Below are 20746 nucleotides of genomic sequence, written 5' to 3'. Positions count from 1 at the left end.
CTAGGAAAAAAGCAGATCACAGATGATACAGTTCCAGCTACCACTACTTTCCTTACATGTCATGCAATTTTTAAGGGAATTACTACAGAAATTTCCAAGATAAGCCAGGAATGTTATTACTGTCAGCATAAGCCAGCAACTTCTTTGACAAGAATTGGAGATGGGATGTAGCAACAGATGCTGAAACTCCAAAATTGTTTCTACCACCAGAAACTCTGCAATTATAAGCAGAATCAAGTTTTCTACCACCAGAAACCCTGCAATTCTGAGTAGAACCAAGTGGATTTTGTTGGCTCCATACCTGAATTTCATCCCTCATGAACTGGTGGTGGGTGTCTCTCCTTTGTTTGTTCCCCATTCCTGCGTGGTAGGAACCACAGGCCACGTTGAGTTTATTCAGTTGAGACACCACCTGCTCTGTGGCCTTCCTTGTGGGGCAGTAGATGATAGTGGGGCCTTCAAATTCATACACAGAACTGCTTAAAATAACAACAACATGTAAAGAGACAGAACAGAGCAAGTCATCCACCTGCAAAACTGAGGGATCAACAAAACCAGGCTTACCTTCCTTTCCTAGTTAGGAACTGCTTCAAATCCCTGCAGATATCTCCACTTTGTTGTCCAACTTCCAGGTACAGGTTGGGTCTGTCAAAGCTGGTACAGGTCACCTGGGGACCCCTCAGGTTCAGACACTTCACTATGTCCTCTCTAATGGAGGGACTTGCAGTTGCAGTTAAAGCAACAATGGGAACCTACAAGGAGAGGCAGAAAAACATCCATGACCTCTCATTACTGTTTGGGTTTTTTTTAAAACTAAAAAACAGTAAACTGAAACAAATGTAAGCAGGCACTTGAATGTGTTTATGATCACTGGATCAGTTCAGTTTATTTGAAAAATGTAGCTAATATTCAGCTTCCTGAGCCATTTTAAACCAAGGCTCTAAGAGATCACAGAAGGCCAGAACCCTTGAAATATGAAGTTTCATGTTGAATGTGTCTTTCCCAAGTCCACAGTGGCTTTCTGATGTCATTAGCTTAATTTAGGGAGCATGGGATGAAATTTCCAATAAAAGCACATCAAGTTCAGGTCTAAATTTTTGACCTTACACAATAAATGCATGAGGAATGTCTAGAAATCAGTTGCCACTCAAGTCAGCTAAAACAAAACCCCTCAGTGTTAAACCAGAAGTTTAGGGACATCACATTGCACAGCAGTTTACATTTCAGAAGTTTCTGGTAGCCCAAGTTGAGAATATCCTTCCTTTAAGCATTTGGGGAAAACCACAAAGCCCAGTCACTGACAGGGACTGGTCAAACTCTAAACCAGCATGGCCAGTACACCCAGAGCACAGCATTAAACCCCCTGATGTTTCCAAACTATCACACCAAATCCTTCTCTTGCCTCAGAAATCCATCATATCCAAAGCTCACCTGTGGCAGAGCCTTCTTGAGCGAGCCCAAAGTTCTGAAGGAGTTTCTGAAGTCGTGGCCCCACTCAGAGATGCAGTGAGCTTCATCCACAGCTATGAGGGTGATACCTGGTGGGCACAGAACCACAGCACACACACATGAACAGCACTAGAAACTCAGTTCTTTGGTAAAACAGCTCTTGGAGTCTCCGTGCCTTGATTTCACTCAGTGATCTGTCCAGGAGCTGCATCACCTTTGATAAAAAGCATTTTTAGGAGGCTTTACAGTGTTTGACAACACCACTTTGCTGTTACATTCTGCTGAAGGTCAGAGAAATAAGAACACTAAAAGGCTAAAATATTTAGTGTCACAGATTTCAGTCCTGTGATTCAACAATCACAGGTGTATTAGCACCTCTGTTCCCAGTGAACTGCCCAACATTCCCAGGCCAAGATCAGGCTGAAGACACCACTCACATAGAATCTTTTTATTTAGTCACCACACTACCCACACCAAGAAACTGGTGAAAAATCTTCAAATATTCCAAATTTTTAAGTTCTCAATTTAGGCTGCCTGCCAACTCAGCCATCACCTTACCCTCAACTTACCAAGAGTTTGGTCAAGATCCTGAAGTAACTGTAAATTCCCTGAACAAAACTCTGGAGTCATGTAGATGATTCTGTACTGACCCCTGAAAGAACAAAAACACTGTCAGAGAAGAGAAAACCCCAGACGAGTAAATGCAACAAAGTCATGATTGTCTTGAAGAGGGAAATGAGAACAAGACCAGATTTCTGATGGAGAACAAGAGGAATTCAGTGAAGACCACAGCAAACATTCCAGAAAAGCCACACCCCAACCCAGACAGCTTGGCTAAGACTCACCCTCTGATGGATTCCTTGACCCCTTTTGACTGAGCTGAACCAAGGAAACAAGCTGAAATCCCTGACATTCTGCAAAAATAAAAAAAGGCACAGTCATAAACAGATTCACTCTCCAAGCTTCAGCTTCCAGCCTGTGCCAGCATTTCCAAGGGAAGTTTGAACTGTGAGGTCAGAGACTACTTTCTTCAAGGACCTGAGTGGGAAAAATCCTTTTTGAAATAGCAAGTCCATGGCTCTTCTGCCTCCCAAATCCTCTTCCCCTCCAGCTCTCTCCACAAGACACACACTGGATTAGTACAATTAGGAATCAGAAAGAGCAAGACCATTTTCCTGGTTCACTAATAACACACTAAAAATTTTCTTGAACTATTCTCTTAAACAGGGCATCACATTTGGATTTTAGCATTACAACCTCACCATTGCTTTGCCCTGACATTTAATCTTTTGTGAGCTACTTGTGCTGCATCTGCTAATTTTCCATCAGGTGGCTGCTTCTTAATGACAGACTCCAAAATTACCAGCTCAACCAATTCAAATTTTAGCTCTTAACTTAGTTATTTATTGTGTTTTCTTCCAGCCCTTGGTTTCCACAGCTGCTCAGTCCTTGGCAGCCAGACTGATGACAAATTACTGAGTGGCAGCAGATTGGAGAAATTCAGTCTCTCCTCAGCCTTCAAAATGCATGACCCACTGGGAATGTGGTGAATCAACCCTTTCCACTGAGGAAAACAGTGGAAAAGTCAAAGCAGCAGCTGAACACACAGACACCCTGCTGGGTGCCACTCAGTGGAGGAGCTCAGGCTGTCCAGCCATTCATCCCCTCACAATCAGGAAAATACCACACATAATTGATGTCCCTCACTTCAAAACATCTTCATATCCCCCCTTTCACAAAAGGGCCTTTCTTCCCAAGGTGGACAAGGCAGGAATGAACTAGAGAACTCAGCAGGATTCCCACAGCTTCAATGAGGAAGTGTCAGAAGTGAATAGGCCTTACAATAGGAAGCAAGAACATGTGGAGAAAGCATTATCAGATATTAAATTTGTTTGATTTTTTTATCTTGACAACACCTGACTGCTCAAGTAAAGGCAATTTGGTGTCACCCACAAGTTTCCCCCCTCAGATCTTTTCAGAAGTGAAGAGGCCAGGATTTAGGAAACTACTACACTGTCCCTCTTGAAAGCCTGTGCTCTAACTCTGATCTGAATTGCCTGCAGCTTCCAGCTGTTCCTTGTCCACAAGTCACTTCTCAGACCCAAAGGAAGCCCCACCCAACTTGGACAGAACTCCCACAGGCTGAAACAGCCCAGGAAGCTCCTCCATCCCTTCAGTCTGGGCAAGAAAGGCCCATGAGCCCAGAAATACTTTGTGCCTTCAGAAACCCCTCAGAGATCCTTGGGGAATTCAGCCTACATGTCAAACCCAGAGCTTTGAGACTGTTGGCACAGCTGGTGTGTGCTCCTGGGGAAACACAAGCCCTGCAGCTTCCCCTTGAAACCCCCAGAAATGCCCCAGGCACAACCTGTGTTTGCACAAGCAATGGAGCAGCAGCTTCTCACCCCCACAGGACTCACGTCAACTGCAGCACCTGGTCCTCCATCAAGGAGATCAGAGGGCAGATGACAATTCCTGTGTGTCCAGTATAAACAGGAGGAAACTGGTAGCACAAGCTTTTCCCATAGCCTTGAAGGAAAAGGAGGCAGAAGTGAGACATCATGTTTCCTATGCACCTATAGGAGACACTTTAAAACCATGGTGAGCACAAAAACAAACAAACAAAAAAACCCACAAAAAAAAGCCCCCCATGCCTTTTCTGCTACTCTCCCCAAAAAGGCAATGATTTTTTTGGTGTTTCTCAGGATGTAAAGGTAACTTACCAGTTGCCATGACAACAAGATTATCTCTTTTGTCTTCTATAAGAGAATTGATCACTTTCCACTGGACCCTTGAAATTAAACAAAGGGGAATATTTGGATTTTTGCCATCACACAGAACAAGTGAATTTTATGAAACTGCATATTCTGTTGAATTGTGGGTTAAAGAAAGCCTTGAGGCTGCCTTAGAGTGTTGTTTTTGCACAGGGCAGCCACTCAGGCTACTGCAGGTAGGGCCATGAGTGTCACAGTGGGGATCTCCAACAGGCCTAAGGCAAACAGCATTTGATGTAGATATTCACAGGAAATCACAAGTAATAACTGTAGTTCTTGTGGGTCACTTATTGTCAACACAAGAGACTGCAAACAGGGCCCTTGATTTGTTTGTCAGTGGTTTGGGTTTTTTTCAAAGTATGTATTAATAAAAGCATCATCCAGGTTGAAAAAAGGGAGAGAAAATGAGAGTGTCCATTTGAACAAAAGATATACCCACGGTTTGAAGGAGGAATGCCCAAAGTAGGTCTTCAGACACGTGATGTGGCTTTCCCCAGGCTCTGGCAGCAGTGGATCTTTAGGGGGAGAGAGCAGAAAACACTCATCTGGGATTCAGTTTTACAGAGAGAAAGCACTGCCTCGACAAACAACAGTCTGCTCCTGGTTAGTGATGCCCAGGGCTGAGAGTTTGGGCAATTCCAGTGAAAAGAGACATCAAACTCAAGATATTTACAGCCTAGAAGGAAGGATTCAAAACAGCAAACAGGCTCCTCAGAGACCTTGCATGAGAGCAGAACATATGGTTGATTAATGAGATACAGCAACAGGACTGTAATGCATAACTGCAGCATTTAGAGCAGGTTAATCCAAACAAGTCAAAGTGTGTTTCTCCTCACATTCCACTCTCTTTTCCCCACTGGGTTTGTCTCCACAGGGACAGCCCCAAGGCATCAGTTGCAGATCTCCAAGGCAGAATTTCCCAAGGATTCTGCCATGAAGCAGCAATGGAAGAACAGAACAGAGGCAGCTATGAGAGGTACCATCTTTACATTTGCATCTTTACACAGGCCAAATTCTCCCTCAGAAACCCAGGTGAGCTTCATCTTTCTGCTTGAAGAAACCAAATCTTGCTGTGCTTCCACAGCTGCTTCTAGAAGACAGTCAGTTTGTTTATTTATTTATTTATGCACTGAAAAAAACCCCCACCACCAAAAATAAACCCTCCAAAACAACAAATACACACACACAAAAAAACCCCAAACAAAAACCCCAAACCCAAACAAACAAAAAAACACCTACCAAAATATTCCTCCTCCTCTTCCTCAATTCCTTCATCTTCATCACCATCTGGTGCTACAGTCACTTCTGTGTCAGGAGTTTTCCTGGCTTTGGTGGACTCACTTTCAGGTACAACTCCTTCAGAATCATCTACATCATGTAAAGACTGAGAAATTAGGAGGGAAAAGTTATTTTGGAGCATGAACAGGTAGATAAAATGCATATCTGAGGTAATATGATAGAGGGACACACAAGTTCTAATGTAGTTAAAACAGATCTAGGAAGGGGATGAAATCTAAGCTGGTATAGCAAAGATTGCAAAATGCTGGGGATATTGTAACACCAATAAATGGAATTCTTTAAGTGTCCACAAATTCATCTTCTGTAAGCAACACTGTTTTACTTAATATCCCCTCCCCTTAACTATGCTCCACTGCATGTGATGCAAGAGCATCATCATCAGAGAAAGACTGATAAATAAACCCTGAGGCACTCACTTTCAGCATCTCCATTTCCAGTTCTTCATCACTCTCAATGACACAGGAAACATTTTGTTCATTGTCAGTGGAAGATTCCTCCTGAAAAACCAAAACCACAATTTTCTTCTTAGCAGCAAAGTCATTTCTGTTTTACCCACAATGCTCTAAACCTCTGATCATGTACATGTTATAAACCATTTCTCTGTAGGCTTTTGCTTTTTACCAAAAATAGTTAAGGTCAACATTCAGCTCTGAAGCCTCTCCACTAAAAATGAAATATTTGAAAGAAATATTGGACCTTAACAAGGCCCTGTAGTAAGACAGAAAACAGCAGTATCACAACAGTTAGAACATAAGGTAATATGAGTCTGATTTAGGAGGCATCAATCCACAGCCACTGGGAGGACTGTTCATTTTTGGATCCCTTGCAAACAGAGCTGCTTTTTCTCATGCTCAAGCTGAAGATGCTCCAGTGCAGAACTGGTCCCCACACTGCAAGGAATTCTTTGGTAACAGACTAAGAAGTGAAAGACAAAAACTACTGAGACTACCTAGAGCTCCTGGGTACCAACCCTTCCAAACACAAGACTGAAGAGCAGCTCTGGGCTGAACTACCCCCACAGGCACTTCCCAGAGTGAGCCCTTCTTCCAAAACACCTGAATATTCTCTCAGTGATAAAAAATTTTCAAAATCTTGTGGGAAATAATTACCTCAGGTGCAGCTTCGTTGACCAGCTCTTCTGCAGCCTGACATTCCAAGACCTGAAGCTCTTGCTCAGTAATGTCCAGTGACATGAAGTCATCTCTCTCTGCTTTGTCCACAGGTGTGGCTGCTGAAGCCCTGTTTTCCACAGTGTTCCCTCTCTCTGCCTCCTCTCCATGACTCTCTCCCTCCCAGAGGGCAGCCAGTGTGGCATCAGAGCAGATGTTGAAGTCACCTTCAAGTGGTTTGGCACAGTCAGCATTTTGTGCTTCAACACCTGCTGACTTGGCCTCAGAATTTGTTGCAGTTGCACCACAGCTCCTCTCCTGTCCAGAAGGGGAACCTGAACCCAACAATGTGCTTCTTAAGGCATTCACATTCCCTGATATCTCAGCCAGTATTTCTGCAGCCCTAAGAGGTAAAGCAAAGCAGTTACTACATCCACCCAAGCTACAATCAGAACAGAGGATTCTGCAGTTACCTGTCTTTCCAGACTGAGTTTGTCCAAAACTTGACACAGAAACCCTCCCTCAAATGCAACTGAGATGACAATTTTATGAGAAGAAAATTAAATTTACTTACAGTGAAAAAACCCAACCTATAAAAACCCTCCAAAACCACTTTGGTATTTATTGCTCCCCTGCTCATATCAAGTCCCCAGATTTCCAGTGGGCAGTCACAAGAGTCCTGAGTAGTTACAAAATAAGGTTCAGCAAGAACTAAAACTCAGCCAAGATATCAGTGTCCAACCCATTGCAATTTGACCAGTGAAAACACATTCCCACAAGTCAAGGCAATGTTTTCTTGGAAAAGGACCCACAGGCAACAGATGGCTCCTCACTCAGGTGTCTTTTGTTTCATGGGACCTCATATCCAAACACTGATTTTTAGAGGCCAAGTGGAGATAAGTTGGCAAAAACCTGACCTCTGGAAGTTTTCCAGTTGTCCAGAGGAGTCAGGGATGTGGGAAGCCAGGGCTGTTATCTCTTCAGCCAGTGAAGTCAAACGCTCCTTCACACACTCAGACGTGGCCACTGCAAGAAAGGCCAGGAGTTATTCCACAGTAATTGGGGTCTAATATCTATATAAAGAAATCCCATTCCAGGAACTGCATTCCTACAAGATCTACAGCTGACAAGGCAGCTTTTTCAAGGGCTTAAAATCCAAGTACTCAGGGAATCAGGCCAAGCTTCTGCTCTGCATCTCCTCCATTACACACACTCAGGGAAAACAGACACACAACAGGAGCACTCCAAGTGATCCCTCCCTGCTTCCCTCCAGCTCCCAGGAAAGAGCTGCTAACATGGACATGCTGTCTAAACCAAGACCAAAAACCTGCAGCTCTCATTAAGGGGACAGTAAGGCCATTCCTGTCTTGATAGGAAGGCAAAAAGGCTCTTTTTCAGTCCCAAGCTACTTGTCATACTTCCCTTATGAAACATGGAACTGGACAGAAACTAAGATATTAAAATCAATTCTCTAATTAAGTAAATAATGCTAAGCTGCTCTAAAACATTTAGGTCGTATTTATATGTCTCAAGGAAAGCACTACTTGATAACATGGTTTGTTTTGTGGCCTCATTTCTTCTTAAATTCTTGTCCCTGCATCAGCAGAATTGAAATTAACTCACTGAAGTGTTTCCATAAACTGGAATGACACCAGGAATTGTTCCCACCTCTGTGCACAGCAGAGACAGACACAAACAGCATCCCAAGACTGGTTTCCTACATCTCTGTGGGAAATGGTCACAGGGCACAGTAACTCTGAGCTACCAGAGTTTTTACTGTCTGCTCCCTCTGGGAGTGATCTCTCCTCACACAGAAAAGCCAAACAATCCTGGTATAAAAAAACCTGTTGAGAAATGGAATATTCACTTGTACATTGAATAAATTCCTTATGCTTGATTACATAACTCACCTTTCCTTGCATAAAATTGGGTTTGGTCTCTGTTAGTCATGTTTTTCAGTTTTTCATACACCATGTAGCCAGCCTGCAAGAGAAAGGACATAATTAATACTCAGCAGCAGAAAACTCACCAAGACCATAAAACCCTCAAATTTCTGCTGGTCCACAAGGCTACAAGAAACACCTCTCAAAACTGAACTTACTTGATGGCAAATAGTGTATTAGTCATAAATAATTCCAGTTTGTGGATTGACAAGACAAGGAGAGAGCACTCACCAATTACCATCCCAGGTAAAACAGACACATCAAAATTAACTAATTTATTACCAATGAAATCAGATTAGGATAATGGAAAATAAAACTCAAGCTTGAAAATATCTTCCCTCCACCCCTCCCTTCTTCCCTGGCTCAAATCCTAAATTCCCACCTCTCCCCTCTCAGGGGGACAAGGCCTTTAATCCCCAGCACCAAAACCTTGCCACATAACCCTCAAGGACAGCCAGACACAGGAGATGATAAAATAGTTCATATTCCTCTCAAATACTGTTTATTTATCCCATGTTCCTTGCAAAGATTGTTCCTCATTTATCCCACAGCACTGCAAGTTTTGTAGTCATTTTTCCCCACTAACATGAGATCTGCTGCACAAAAAAAGGGAAACAATTATTGATTTGCACCATAAATTGACCCATCTTTTTTTTCAAACATCTTAAGAGACTAAACTACAAAAGAAAACAACCAAGCAAACTGCAAGTTATTGGCCCACACCGTCCCATCCTGACTCCATCATCCACCAGGTCCAGGTCACAGAATGCTGAACAAAAGGCTAAATCCTGACGTGGGATCCCCTTTGGATTGGGATGCTCTGACACAGATCCCAGAATGAGCATCTTGGCAAGTTGGCAGCACACAGAAAGCTCCCAGTCCCACCACCTGCTCCCCTCATTCAGATTTCATGTCATGCTGCAGGAAAGAGCCACAAACCTTCCAAGGTGGATCCAGTGTGTTTAATATTTCCCTTGACATGAATAATCAGTTCTAACAGAAAAACAGAGCCTAAAGCCAGGAATGTGCTAATTAGGCTGCACGTGTTAACCAGAGCATCTCAGAGGAGAAAAAGGAACAAGTCACTCCCTCATGTTTTCCTGGGGGGCTCCAGAAGGGCAATCCAGGTGAACAGATAGTGGGAAAGATGCATTGCCTGGAAAATGCTACAAAAGCTGAGCCAGGCACAAAAAAAGCCTCTTGTCTTTACTGGTTTGGGTCTTCCCAGGTGCTAAACCCTCCACAACTGAACACTTAACTGGACTAGAAAATGTGCAATGTTTCCCTGAGTCACTACAGGGACCACTGTCCCACTTCCCCTCCTCTAATCCCAGAAACAAAAGCCAGAAGGGGCTTTTTTATGCTGTCATAAGGAATGATTTTCTCCCAGGGAGCAGCACCCAGTAACATTTTGGTAAAACCCTGCACAGAACTGCAGGAAAGCCACAATGCTTGCAAAGTAATGAAAAACCAAGTCACAAAAACCCCTCAAAAAATCCCCAAAACCCCCACATGCAACTGAATAACTCATCCTGAGAATCCACACTGTGGTTCTCCTGCATTATCCACTGGAGAAGGTTTTGGTTTTTTCTAAGTTGCTTTTGAATTTTATCTCACATCCTACATTCAGCAGGATTTTGGTTCATAAGCAGCTAAGAAAAAGGACAAAAAAAGTAGCAAACACATCCAAAAGTGGTAACAAGCTACAGTGAACACTTGCAGACAGGGGAATACCAATGATGACCCTCTCTTGACTTCTATAAGCAATTAATGCACTTAAATACACACCAGCCAAGCTGCACCTGCATGGGATGATCACACTGCAAGAATTCAGCTTTTCTCCACACAAACCCCCCTGATTGCTCCATGAAAACTCATTGCCCTGAGGTGACAACTTGAAGTGACAGACACTGAAAGGAAGTTCTGGCCAGGTGGGGGTTGGTCTCTTCTCCCAGGCACTCAGCAATAGGACAAGGGGGCACGATGGGCTCAAGCTCTGCCAGGGGAAATTGAAGTTGGAGAGCAGAAAAAAATTCTTTGCAGAGAGAGTGCTCAGGGATTGGAATGGGCTGCCCAGAGAGGGGGTGGATTCCCCATCCCTGGAGGTTTTGAAACTGAGCTTGGCCCTGGCACTGAGTGCCATGATCTGGTAAAGGGACTGGAGTTGGACCAAGGGTTGGACTTGATCTCAGAGGGCTTTTCCAACCCAATCCATTCTATGATTCTGTCATTCTGTGGATGTGGCACTGAGAAGCCACCATGTCTTGATCCAACCCCACTGTGATCACCAGCCCAGGGCACTCCGTGCCCTGGGCTGGTGATCACAGTAGGGTTGGATCAAGGGTTGGACTTGATGATCTCGGAGGTCTTTTCCAACCCAATCCATTCCATGATTCTGTCATTCTATGGATGTGGCACTGAGAAGCCACCACATCTTGATCCAACCCCGTGCCCTGGGTTGGTGATCACAGTAGGGTTGGATCAAGGGTTGGACTTGATGATCTCGGAGGTCTTTTCCAACCCAATCCATTCCATGATTCTGTCATTCTATGGATGTGGCACTGAGAAGCCACCACATCTTGATCCAACCCCGTGCCCTGGGTTGGTGATCACAGTAGGGTTGGATCAAGGGTTGGACTTGATGATCTTGGAGGTCTTTTCCAACCCAATCCATTCTGTGATTCTGACACTCCTCAGACAATACTTGGTGCCCACATTACTGGGCACATCCAAGCCCAAGGAACACCCTATGAAACTCTGGATGAACACTGAGGTTTAAAGACTCCAGACACACAAGGAATTGGGGTAACAATCCCCTTGGTGGCATTGCCACCCTGAAGCACCCCAGGGATCTCAGGTAGCAGAAAGGCATCAAAAGCATCAGCCAGCAGCAGATTAGAGATGGAATTCAGTGCCAGAGTGGGATGGTGGTACCTACATAGGCATCTGTGGCTGCATAGAGTCTCTGCTCCTCACTGAGGGGGAACTTCTCCCAGTTGCTGCAACGCACAGACTTGTCCTTCAGCAGCTGCTTCCCCAGGAGGTGTTTCACCAGCCCATTCAGGCTCCATGTCTCTTTGCACTTCAGCTGGGGAAAACAACACAACCCAGGACCTGGTTAAAAGGAAAAGCAGCTGGACCTGGCAGAATGTACCCCCAGAAAGAGTGAGTTGTAATTCATCCCCCATGAGAAGCAAAGAGCTCTGGGTTAGGCAAAATACATTTGGTTTTTCAAAGCATTAGCTGTTCTCACCATTGTCACACTATAAAAAATAGGAAGTATCTGTACAAAGCAGTCTCTGGTTGATAAACTAAAAGCCCTGGACTTAAATAGCACCCCCCCTCTCCTTCAGGACTTTACTTTTATTTGCTTTTCTAATTAGGAAAACTCAGTATCAAACACGGGGGATTTATTTACTAAAAACACAGGAATAGTCAGGTCTGACATCTTTTGTGAGTCTGAAATCAAGCACAGAGCAGAAGAGCAGAGCTGTACCCACACCAACCACTGCTCCAAGGGCTGGAAAGCAGCTTTCCCAAGTCCCCACCACTGCTGCTCCCAATGGCTCCTGCAATCACTTGTCAATCACAGTTGCTACACAGAACCCCAGACTGTTCTGAGCTGGAAGGACCCACAAGGACCATCGAGTCCAACTCTTCAGTCAGTGGCCCACACAGGGGATTGAACCCATGACCTTGGCATTGTTACAACCAAGTTTGAACCAACTGAGCTAAGCCACTTTGGGGAGCTTCCCTTCAGAGCCCAAGGAGCTTTCCTGCTGAACCTGCTGCTCTTCCCACTTGGAAAACGTGGCCCCCTATGGAGCCCAAGAGCAGCAGTGCAGCATTATCAGCTCTTCCACCCAGATCTGGTATAAAAAAACTTGCCAACTGTTCCTTTTAGGCTCTCCCAGCCTCCCCCATTATATAGAACCCTGTTCTTTGTTCTCTCCTGCTTCACTTTCAAGTTCATTTTTGGTTTGTTTTCTCTTTAGCAAAAGACTTTTGAGCTGCTGAGATCACATTGTTCATCTTCATAACAAATTATCCCGAGTTAAAACAAAAGGGGGTGACTGAGGAAGCTCCAAATGTGAGAAGTAACAGCTCCTTTTACTTCCTGAACAAAACAGTTAAATTTGTACAATCCCCAATCCACCAGGAACTGGAATTTTAAGGTGGTTTATGTGGAAAGCACTGCCCCAAATGCTGCTGGAGCATCACAGAAGGAATGAGAAGGGCATAGAGAGACAGAGCACAGGAAGGAAAAGCCTTGCACATACAGTGAGCAGAGTTTTAAGGGACATGCTAGAAATAAGGCAGGATGTGCTGGAAGGAAATGAACCTTTTGCTCTCTTTCCTAACGAGACAGCACAGGTCACCCCACATTAAAAGCCATCCCTGGAAGTGAACTGAAATTCAGGGTGTGCCAAATGCAGCATGACTGCACCAACTGCAGAATTGTGGGAGTCAAGATACTTTCACAGCTCCAGACTGTGGGAAACACCTCCAAAGGAAGAGTTTGAGGCTTCCCTGCAGCACCCAGCAGGCCATGGCAGGAAGGTTTCCCTCTTGTACCCTATTTACAGGGTTCAGTCAGAGCTGGGACAGTGACACCAGGGTCAGCAGAACCCTGACTGGACTCCACCTGGCAATTCCCAGCACTAAGAATGAAAGGAAAAGCATCTGCAGTTGAATTCAAAAGCCACACCTTGTGAATACTGAAGGTGAACAGACCTCAAAGGGAACAAATGGTTATTAAAAACTGGCTCACTGGAAGACAGTACTGAGTTGTGCAGGTTGTGAAAGGGGTTTTTAAACTGCTTTAACAGATCTCTGCTTTATTCCAACAGACACCTCTGCTACTGGAATTGAACAGTTATCAAGACAAGGAAAGACTCCTTTTGTACAGCACAATAAGAAGATTCCCTCCCACAACAAAAAGGTTGTAAGTGTTACTTTCTCATTAGCAACGTCAGCCAGTTCCACAAAGCTCTTCAGTTTGATTTCAAAGTCACTCAGCAGCTTCCATTGATCTCCCTCAATTCCTACGCCAACCTTTTTAATTGTTTCATCTTCCAGCAGCCTTTTGAGTCCCTTGGGAAAACCTAAAATAGATTAAGCCCAAACATGAGAAACTCAATACTGGAAGATGCCAGAAAGTCCAGTGGAAATGTCAAAATCCAAGCACAAAGTCCTCCTGCAACACCCTTTGCTTGGGAAGGAAAAGCCCCCAAAGTTCTTCTGCTTATGTGACTTGAGTCTGGAATGACTGAAAACATCAACTGGTTGTGAGGGATCATTTGAGGACAACAGGAAGGAAACATTTGAAACACAAATTCATCCTGCACCTTTAACAAACCAAACACAACCCACTGAAACAACCTTATTTAATTTGCCTGTTACATCACATAAAAAGGCAACCTCTAATTGTAAGAATGTTTAATTCTTAAAATAGGATGTTCATGAAACCAAATGGTATATTTTATTATTTTCCACATAATTTCTTTCCAGTTTTTGCTATTTACAATCTGTGGGCAGGAGTTTAAGCAGGGGACATCAGCAGGGGCACAGGTTCTGTGGGGACACTCAGAGCCAGTGCTGGGCTGCTCCAGCTACCTTTGGAAAACAGAATTCACCAACCAGATCCTCAACCAAGCCCAAAAACTCATCAAGAAAACCCCACAATATTCAAGCATGTACTCAGTATTGTATTTAGATTTATCCCCAACTGATGGCCCAGAAATTCTGAATCAAAGGGTATTTTCAAGCTTCCAGGACTGAGTTAAAGCAGCTTTCTCAGCTCATTTCCTACAGGAGGGAACAGCCACAAACACTTCAGCTTCAACAGTCACAGCCTTTTCCTCCCCTCTGTGTTCACTCCCAATTAAAACTCAGAGCATCTCATTTAAATCCACCCCTTCAGGACCCCACAGGTGGATACCCTGAGTTGGTCTGAAGTGCAATTCCAGTGCCCACAACCACAGCACTGCACAAACACACAGCACTCAGCACCTGCCTTGGTTCTGAGTTCCCATTTCACCTTTTCCAGCCCTGCAATTTGTGGTTATGTCCTCAACAAACACTTGGCATGGCTGGGTTTGTTTCTGCCTGATTTCCACAGCCCTCTGCCTGCCACTGACACTCTACAGGCACTTTGGCAGCTCTGTGGTGGACTCAGAAGTTGCAGGTCCAATCCAAAGACTTACAAAATAAATGGTAAAAAAAAAAAACAAAAAAAACCAGAACTGCAGCAACCTGGTGCTGTCCAGTGCAGAGAGTTCATCTCCAAAGCAGCTCAGCCACAAAAAAGATGAAAAGTCCTCCACAAAGGAGACAAAACTCAGCCAAATAACCCCCTGCAATATGCAGCTGACTTAGTGAATAAGGGATTTTCACTTGAGAAAATCATCATTAAAACCCTGAAGGATGGGCACTTCCCAGTGGAGAACTTGTGTCCCTTTTCCACCACCTCCTTCCTAGAAAAGTGACTCACAAAAACCAAAAATAGGGATCTGAGTTCAAGGCTACACAAGCACATTGAGAAGTCTGTATGGAAATTAAAAAAAAAGACTAAAAAGGGAAAAATTATGAACAATCTTCCCAATAAGTATTTTTGTCCTTTATACACAATCCAAGAACTCTGTTGCTCCTGCAAAGAAAGCTGAGGGTTTTTTTGCTAAGACTCACTGCTTTTTGTTGTGAGGGGGTAATTAGCCAATATCTGTATTTCTGCAGGTCAAATATATTGGCATAATGAGCAAAAACTGGCTGTGGATCCTGCAAAATGGTTGGCACCTCCATCAGTTCCAGGTGCAATTCCCACTGGCAGGAACAGGAATTCTGGCAAACAGTGCAGGAGGAAACACCCTCTCCTGCTGTGGCAGCTCTGACACTCAAACATCTCCCCTTCCAGAATCATTTCAGCTCTTTATGACTCTTCTTCCCTCAGCTTCCTCTCCTCACAGTTATTTTTTTGTGCTCCTGATGGAATAGCCTCCAGCAATTAAATTTTCCACCCCATTTGCTCTAAATGACAAAGGATTGAACACCAACATTAAAATTACTGCTATTACAGCTCAGTGTGAGGCCCCCCAGGGAAATCAGAAACCTCTCCCAGGCAGAGTTTCAATCTAACATTTTAAGCCAAAGGTTATAAAATTGCAGCCTCCTTCCCTCATTGCTGTTTTCCCCTATTTGGAAGCTTTTATTCACATCCATAATGAATTCAGACTCTGTTTTTCAGCCCTCCTCCTCTCCCCACAGCTGCATCACACCAGGTAGCCAGTGTTGTTTCCCCAACTGGTGTCATCAAATGCAGGTACTGGGAGGAAACAGCACAAGACACAGCATTTTTCAGGGGTTTGTTGAAGCCAAATTAAAAAAAAAAATCACAAAAATATAACGTGTTCTACTCATGCTCATTGTTTTTCTTGGCACTGAACAGAAAGCTCATCACAGGAGCAGGGAGTTAAATCTTTAAAACTGGAATAAAAGAGGCAGAAAATGGAACCTCAAGTAGGACTTTTACCCTGTTCAGAACCCAATGTGCTGTTTTCAAGCACACAGGGGGCTGAGATGGCCTTGATGAGCATCACTCTTGGATGAAATCCCTTCATTTCAGGTGGGGAAAGGGGAGAAAAAGGATGGAAATTTGCCATCCAGTGTGGTGGGAATTCTCAGCCACTGCTCAAGGCCAAGTTCAAACTTCACCACAAGAACCAAGGGGCAGTTCATGCCCTAAATGAGAAGGGAGAGAGCTGAGTACCTGCCATGGAGGAGATGTGAAACAAGTAACACTTGTCCTCAGTGACACAGAGCTGGATCACAGCAATTCTGGCTGTTTTCCCTCTCGTGTACAACGGGGGCCACTCAACATCAAATCCAACAGCAGCTCCACCTGCCAAGCTCTGCCTGGAAAGAACAGACACCCCACATTTAGCAGCTCTTCTCCAGTACTGAAAACACCCACCTTGAATCATCTGTAAAGATGAGGAGACTCCCAGCCCATTCCTCTCACACTGGCAGGGCACAAACCACCTTAACAGCAGGACCATAAAAACCTCAAATTCCTGCTGGCCCACAAGAAACACCTCTCAACACTCCCCTGATTTGATGGCAAATAGTGTATTATTTTTAATTAACTTAAGTTTGTGGATTGACAAGTCAAGGAGAGACCACTCACCAATTACCATCAGAGGCAAAACAAACATGAAAATTTACTAATTTATTACCAATGAAAGGAAAATAAAACTCAAGCTTGAAAATATCTTCCCTCCACCCCTCCCTTCTTCCCTGGCTCAAATCCTAAATTCCCACCTCTCCCCTCTCAGGGGGACAAGGCCTTTAATCCCCAGCACCCAAACCTTGCCACATAACCCTCAAGGACAGCCAGACACAGGAGATGATAAAATAGTTTATATTCCTCTCAAATACTGTTTATTTATCCCAAATTCCTTGCAAAGATTGTTCTCTATTTATCCCACAGCACTGGGAGTTTTGTATCCATTTTTCCCCCACTAACATGAAATCTGCTGCTTAAAAAAGGGGAAATAATTATTGATTTGCACCATAAATTGACCCATCTTTTTTTCCAAGTCCCCCAGTTAGGAATGAACATTTGTCCTTGATTTCTTACAGCTTTTATTTGTCCATGAAGTCACTGAAGCTCATGTGGAAGGCAAAGAACCTGCAGCAGGACCTTCACTGTTTGTGCTCAGAGGGACTGTGAGTTCAGCAATGGCACCACCCATTAAAAAAAACTAAATGGGAAACCATTCCCAGGAGCCAAAAAGAGAAAAAGCACCCAAAAAAAAAAGGGAAAACAGGCTGAGAGTTGTTACCTGATATCCTCTGAGAGAAGGGAGCAGTCCTTGGCCTCATAGCTGTAAACAACAGAGCCAGAGAACTGCAGGAAGGGCAGCCCATCCTCCAGAACACTCCTCTGCACACCAGGATCCTGCCAAACAACAGCAGGGACTGAAAGGCCACCACAGACACCCAGCCAGGCTGACACACCCCCCTTATCAAAATATTCCTGCCCCAGTTTCCCTCCTGAACTTGGATTATGGTGGTTTCACCTGATATTTCATAATATCCAAGCCATTAATTATTTACTCCCCCTTCCCAGAAGAAAAACTGCTGAACTGAGTGCTTTGTTTTTTCTGTCATTAATGAATTTGCTAATTTTTAAAGCTGTTTCAGGTGTTGGGGAAGGATCCCTTTATTGAACATGCAGAAAAAACCCTCAAGGACACACAAACATTCTGAGACATCAACAAATTGATGAACAATTATTTTTTCTGCCCCATCTGAGCCACAAAACCTCCTGGAATATCAAACATGTGCAAATGCACAAAGGGCATTCTCAGAACCCCACAAGTCAAAGTTATTCCCTCTGGAGCTCCCACATGCCATGGATGAGGAACCCCCAGTCCTTGGGGATGCACAGCCCACATTCCTGGGACAGCAGCTCATCCAAACTGCCTCACATTTGGATGGTTGGAAATTCCAGGCTGTCAGGAGGAAATTTTAATGGAGATAATGGCAAAAAAAAAAAAGATGTTCCAGCAGCACAAGAGATTTTAATGTAGAAAAAGAGATCAACAAGCTGCTTTAACCAGAAATAACACAAAAGAAACTACATTTAATTACAATTTACAGCTGAAAACACCAACAAAGACCAGAGGCACAGGCTCCCAAATTGGTTTTTATGCCCCCCAAACCATGACCTACCTTTTTATCCCCCCAACTTCCCTCCTGGCTCTGTGTGAGCATCCACTTGGGATATTTATCCTGCAGAGCAGCAGTTACCACATCCATATTTCCCACATTTCAGTTCCCTCTGCATTAAAAACAACCAAAACAAGACATTAGAAGTCAGTCTGTACAGAGAGGAGCAGTCACTGCAGTCAGGCCTGAACAAAACTATGGAAAACTTCAAGTTAAAATATTAATTAAGGCTTTGCCAGGATAGGGATTAACCAGGAGCAGCTCCCAAGAACAGACAGCCCAGGCACCAGGGCACATTCCCTGGAATGGGAAGGCACTCCAAGGACAGGTTAGAAGAAATGGAAGTCAGGACATGCTGTCCCAAACAGCCCTGAGGACTGGGGGCTTCTCCCAGGGAAAAGGAACAGGAATTCCCAGCTGTGACCGGATGGGAGCTGTTCCAGCCTCTCCCTGGTGGGATTTACTGCACTGGAAATGGAGCAAAACACTTCAAAAAGAAGAATTTTCTCATCCTGCTTCTTCCCACTAATCCCCACGTGCTCAGAACACTCCAAAAACCAAAACTGGGCCACTGCTGCCTGAAAGGACACTCTCTCCTCACAAAAAGAGTAGAAATCCCAGGAAATTCCCATTTCTCAGCACTCAAAACCACCTTTTCCTGTTCTAACTTGTCCCCCCCTGCAGCACCACCAGTTAAGCCACCAATGGGGACTCAGGAACGCTCAGCATGGCATGGGAGGCTCCCACCCAGCACAGGAACCCTCGGGATAACCAGCAGCACACGTGGAGCCCCAGCCGAGCCCTCACACCAGGGGTAAAATGCTTTATTTCTCCACTGCAAAGAGGCTCCCACCAGCTCTGGGCAGGCAGGACCTCCTGCCCTCCCCTCCAACCCAGCATGGCCTCCCAGTGTCCCCAGAGCTCCAGCCATTGCCCCCCAGTACCCCCAGAGCTCCAGCCATTGCCCCCCAGTACCCCCAGAGCTCCAGCCATTGCCCCCCGGTGCCCCCAGAGCTCCAGCCATTGCCCCCCCGGTGCCCCCAGAGCTCCAGCCATTGCCCCCCCGGTGCCCCCAGAGCTCCAGCCATTGCCCCCCCGGTGCCCCCGGAGCTGCACCCCCCGCTGCCCCCCCGGTGCCCCCGGAGCTGCACCCCCCGGTGCCACCCCCGGTGCCCCCGGAGCTCCACCCGGTGCCACCCCCGGTGCCCCCGGAGCTCCACCCGGTGCCACCCCCGGTGCCCCCGGAGCTCCACCCGGTGCCACCCCCGGTGCCCCCGGAGCTCCACCCGGTGCCACCCCCGGTGCCCCCGGAGCTCCACCCGGTGCCACCCCCCGGTGCCCCCGGAGCTCCACCCGGTGCCACCCCCGGTGCCCCCGGAGCTCCACCCGGTGCCACCCCCGGTGCCCCCGGAGCTCCACCCGGTGCCACCCCCGGTGCCCCCGGAGCTCCACCCGGTGCCACCCCCGGTGCCCCCGGAGCTCCACCCGGTGCCCCCCATCACTACAACTCCCGTCCCAGTCCCCGCAGATCTTCCTCTCCTGCTCCCCAGTGCTCCCAGTACCGCCCTCCCAGCGCTGCCAGACCCCAGTACTGCCCCCTCCAGCATTCCCACCACTCCACCTCCTGCCCGTGTCCCCAGTGCTTCACCTCTTGGCCCCCAGTGGCCCAAACCCGCCCCCCCAGGGCCCCAAACCCGCCCCCCCCCCCCCCAGGGCCCCAAACCCGCCCCCCCCCCCCCCCCCCCAGGGCCCCAATCCCGCCCCCCCCCCCCCCCCCCAGGGCCCCAATCCCGCCCCCCCCCCCCCCCCCCCCAGGGCCCCAATCCCGCCCCCCCCCCCCCCCCCCCAGGGCCCCAATCCCGCCCCCCCCCCCCCCCCCCCCAGGGCCCCAATCCCGCCCCCCCCCCCCCCAGGGCCCCAATCCCGCCCCCCCCAGTGCTCCCAGCACCAGCATTCCAGTACCCCCCTCACTACACCTCAGAGCTTCACCCACTGCCTTCCAGCACCCCCAAACTGTCTCCCAATGTCCCCCCCAATGTCCCCCCCAGTGTCCTCCCAGTGCCTCCCATCGCTGCACCTCCCACTACAGCGCCCCCAGACCCTCACCTCCTGTCGCCAGTGCTCCCACCACAACCGGCCTCGGCGCGTTTTCCCCGCAGCCCGCAGTGCCGCCGTCCCCGCAGGATGCCGGGTGGGGCCGCGGGCGCTGCCCAGAGGGCTCTGACGGGGCCGGTTTGGGGGTCGCGGCCTGTCCGTGCCCGGTCCGGGAGCGCCGGCCCTGCCGCCTCACGGAGTGCCCGCCGCGCAGTCGTTACGCGTCACTCCGCGTCGCGCCTTAAAGACGTCACCGGCGCCCCCGCCCCCGTCTCCGTTCGGGTTACTCGAGGTGACGCGCATGCGCAGTGCGGCGGCGGCCGCGGGGCACTGTGGGAGTTGTAGTCCC

At 46.7% G+C, this 20746-nt stretch overlaps 1 protein-coding gene across 2 annotated transcripts in view; it reads right to left on the bottom strand.

The window, feature by feature from the left end:
- WRN (WRN RecQ like helicase) overlaps positions 1-20615 on the bottom strand; it is a 33306-nt gene extending 12691 nt beyond the window's left edge. For both annotated transcript variants that reach the window (XM_071555375.1, XM_071555376.1), the window contains exons 1-19: positions 20410-20615; positions 18307-18415; positions 17415-17530; positions 16340-16485; positions 13531-13679; positions 11513-11662; positions 8542-8614; positions 7549-7657; positions 6632-7034; positions 5939-6019; positions 5463-5607; positions 4663-4738; positions 4173-4240; positions 3870-3978; positions 2295-2363; positions 2019-2101; positions 1432-1538; positions 565-752; positions 302-479 (exon numbers count right to left, since the gene is read on the bottom strand). In XM_071555375.1, the coding sequence (XP_071411476.1) occupies positions 302-479; positions 565-752; positions 1432-1538; positions 2019-2101; positions 2295-2363; positions 3870-3978; positions 4173-4240; positions 4663-4738; positions 5463-5607; positions 5939-6019; positions 6632-7034; positions 7549-7657; positions 8542-8614; positions 11513-11662; positions 13531-13679; positions 16340-16485; positions 17415-17530; positions 18307-18393 (2337 nt within the window). In that variant the 5' untranslated portion in view covers positions 18394-18415; positions 20410-20615. The remainder of the gene's footprint in view (positions 1-301; positions 480-564; positions 753-1431; positions 1539-2018; positions 2102-2294; positions 2364-3869; positions 3979-4172; positions 4241-4662; positions 4739-5462; positions 5608-5938; positions 6020-6631; positions 7035-7548; positions 7658-8541; positions 8615-11512; positions 11663-13530; positions 13680-16339; positions 16486-17414; positions 17531-18306; positions 18416-20409) is intronic.
- Positions 20616-20746: the final 131 nt, after the last annotated feature.

This window comes from Pithys albifrons, chromosome 5 (genome assembly GCF_047495875.1).
Source record: "Pithys albifrons albifrons isolate INPA30051 chromosome 5, PitAlb_v1, whole genome shotgun sequence".
In the NCBI taxonomy this organism is placed as follows: domain Eukaryota; kingdom Metazoa; phylum Chordata; class Aves; order Passeriformes; family Thamnophilidae; genus Pithys; species Pithys albifrons.
The sequence above is the reverse complement of the archived record's forward strand: the minus strand, read 5'-3'. Positions and strand labels throughout refer to the sequence as shown.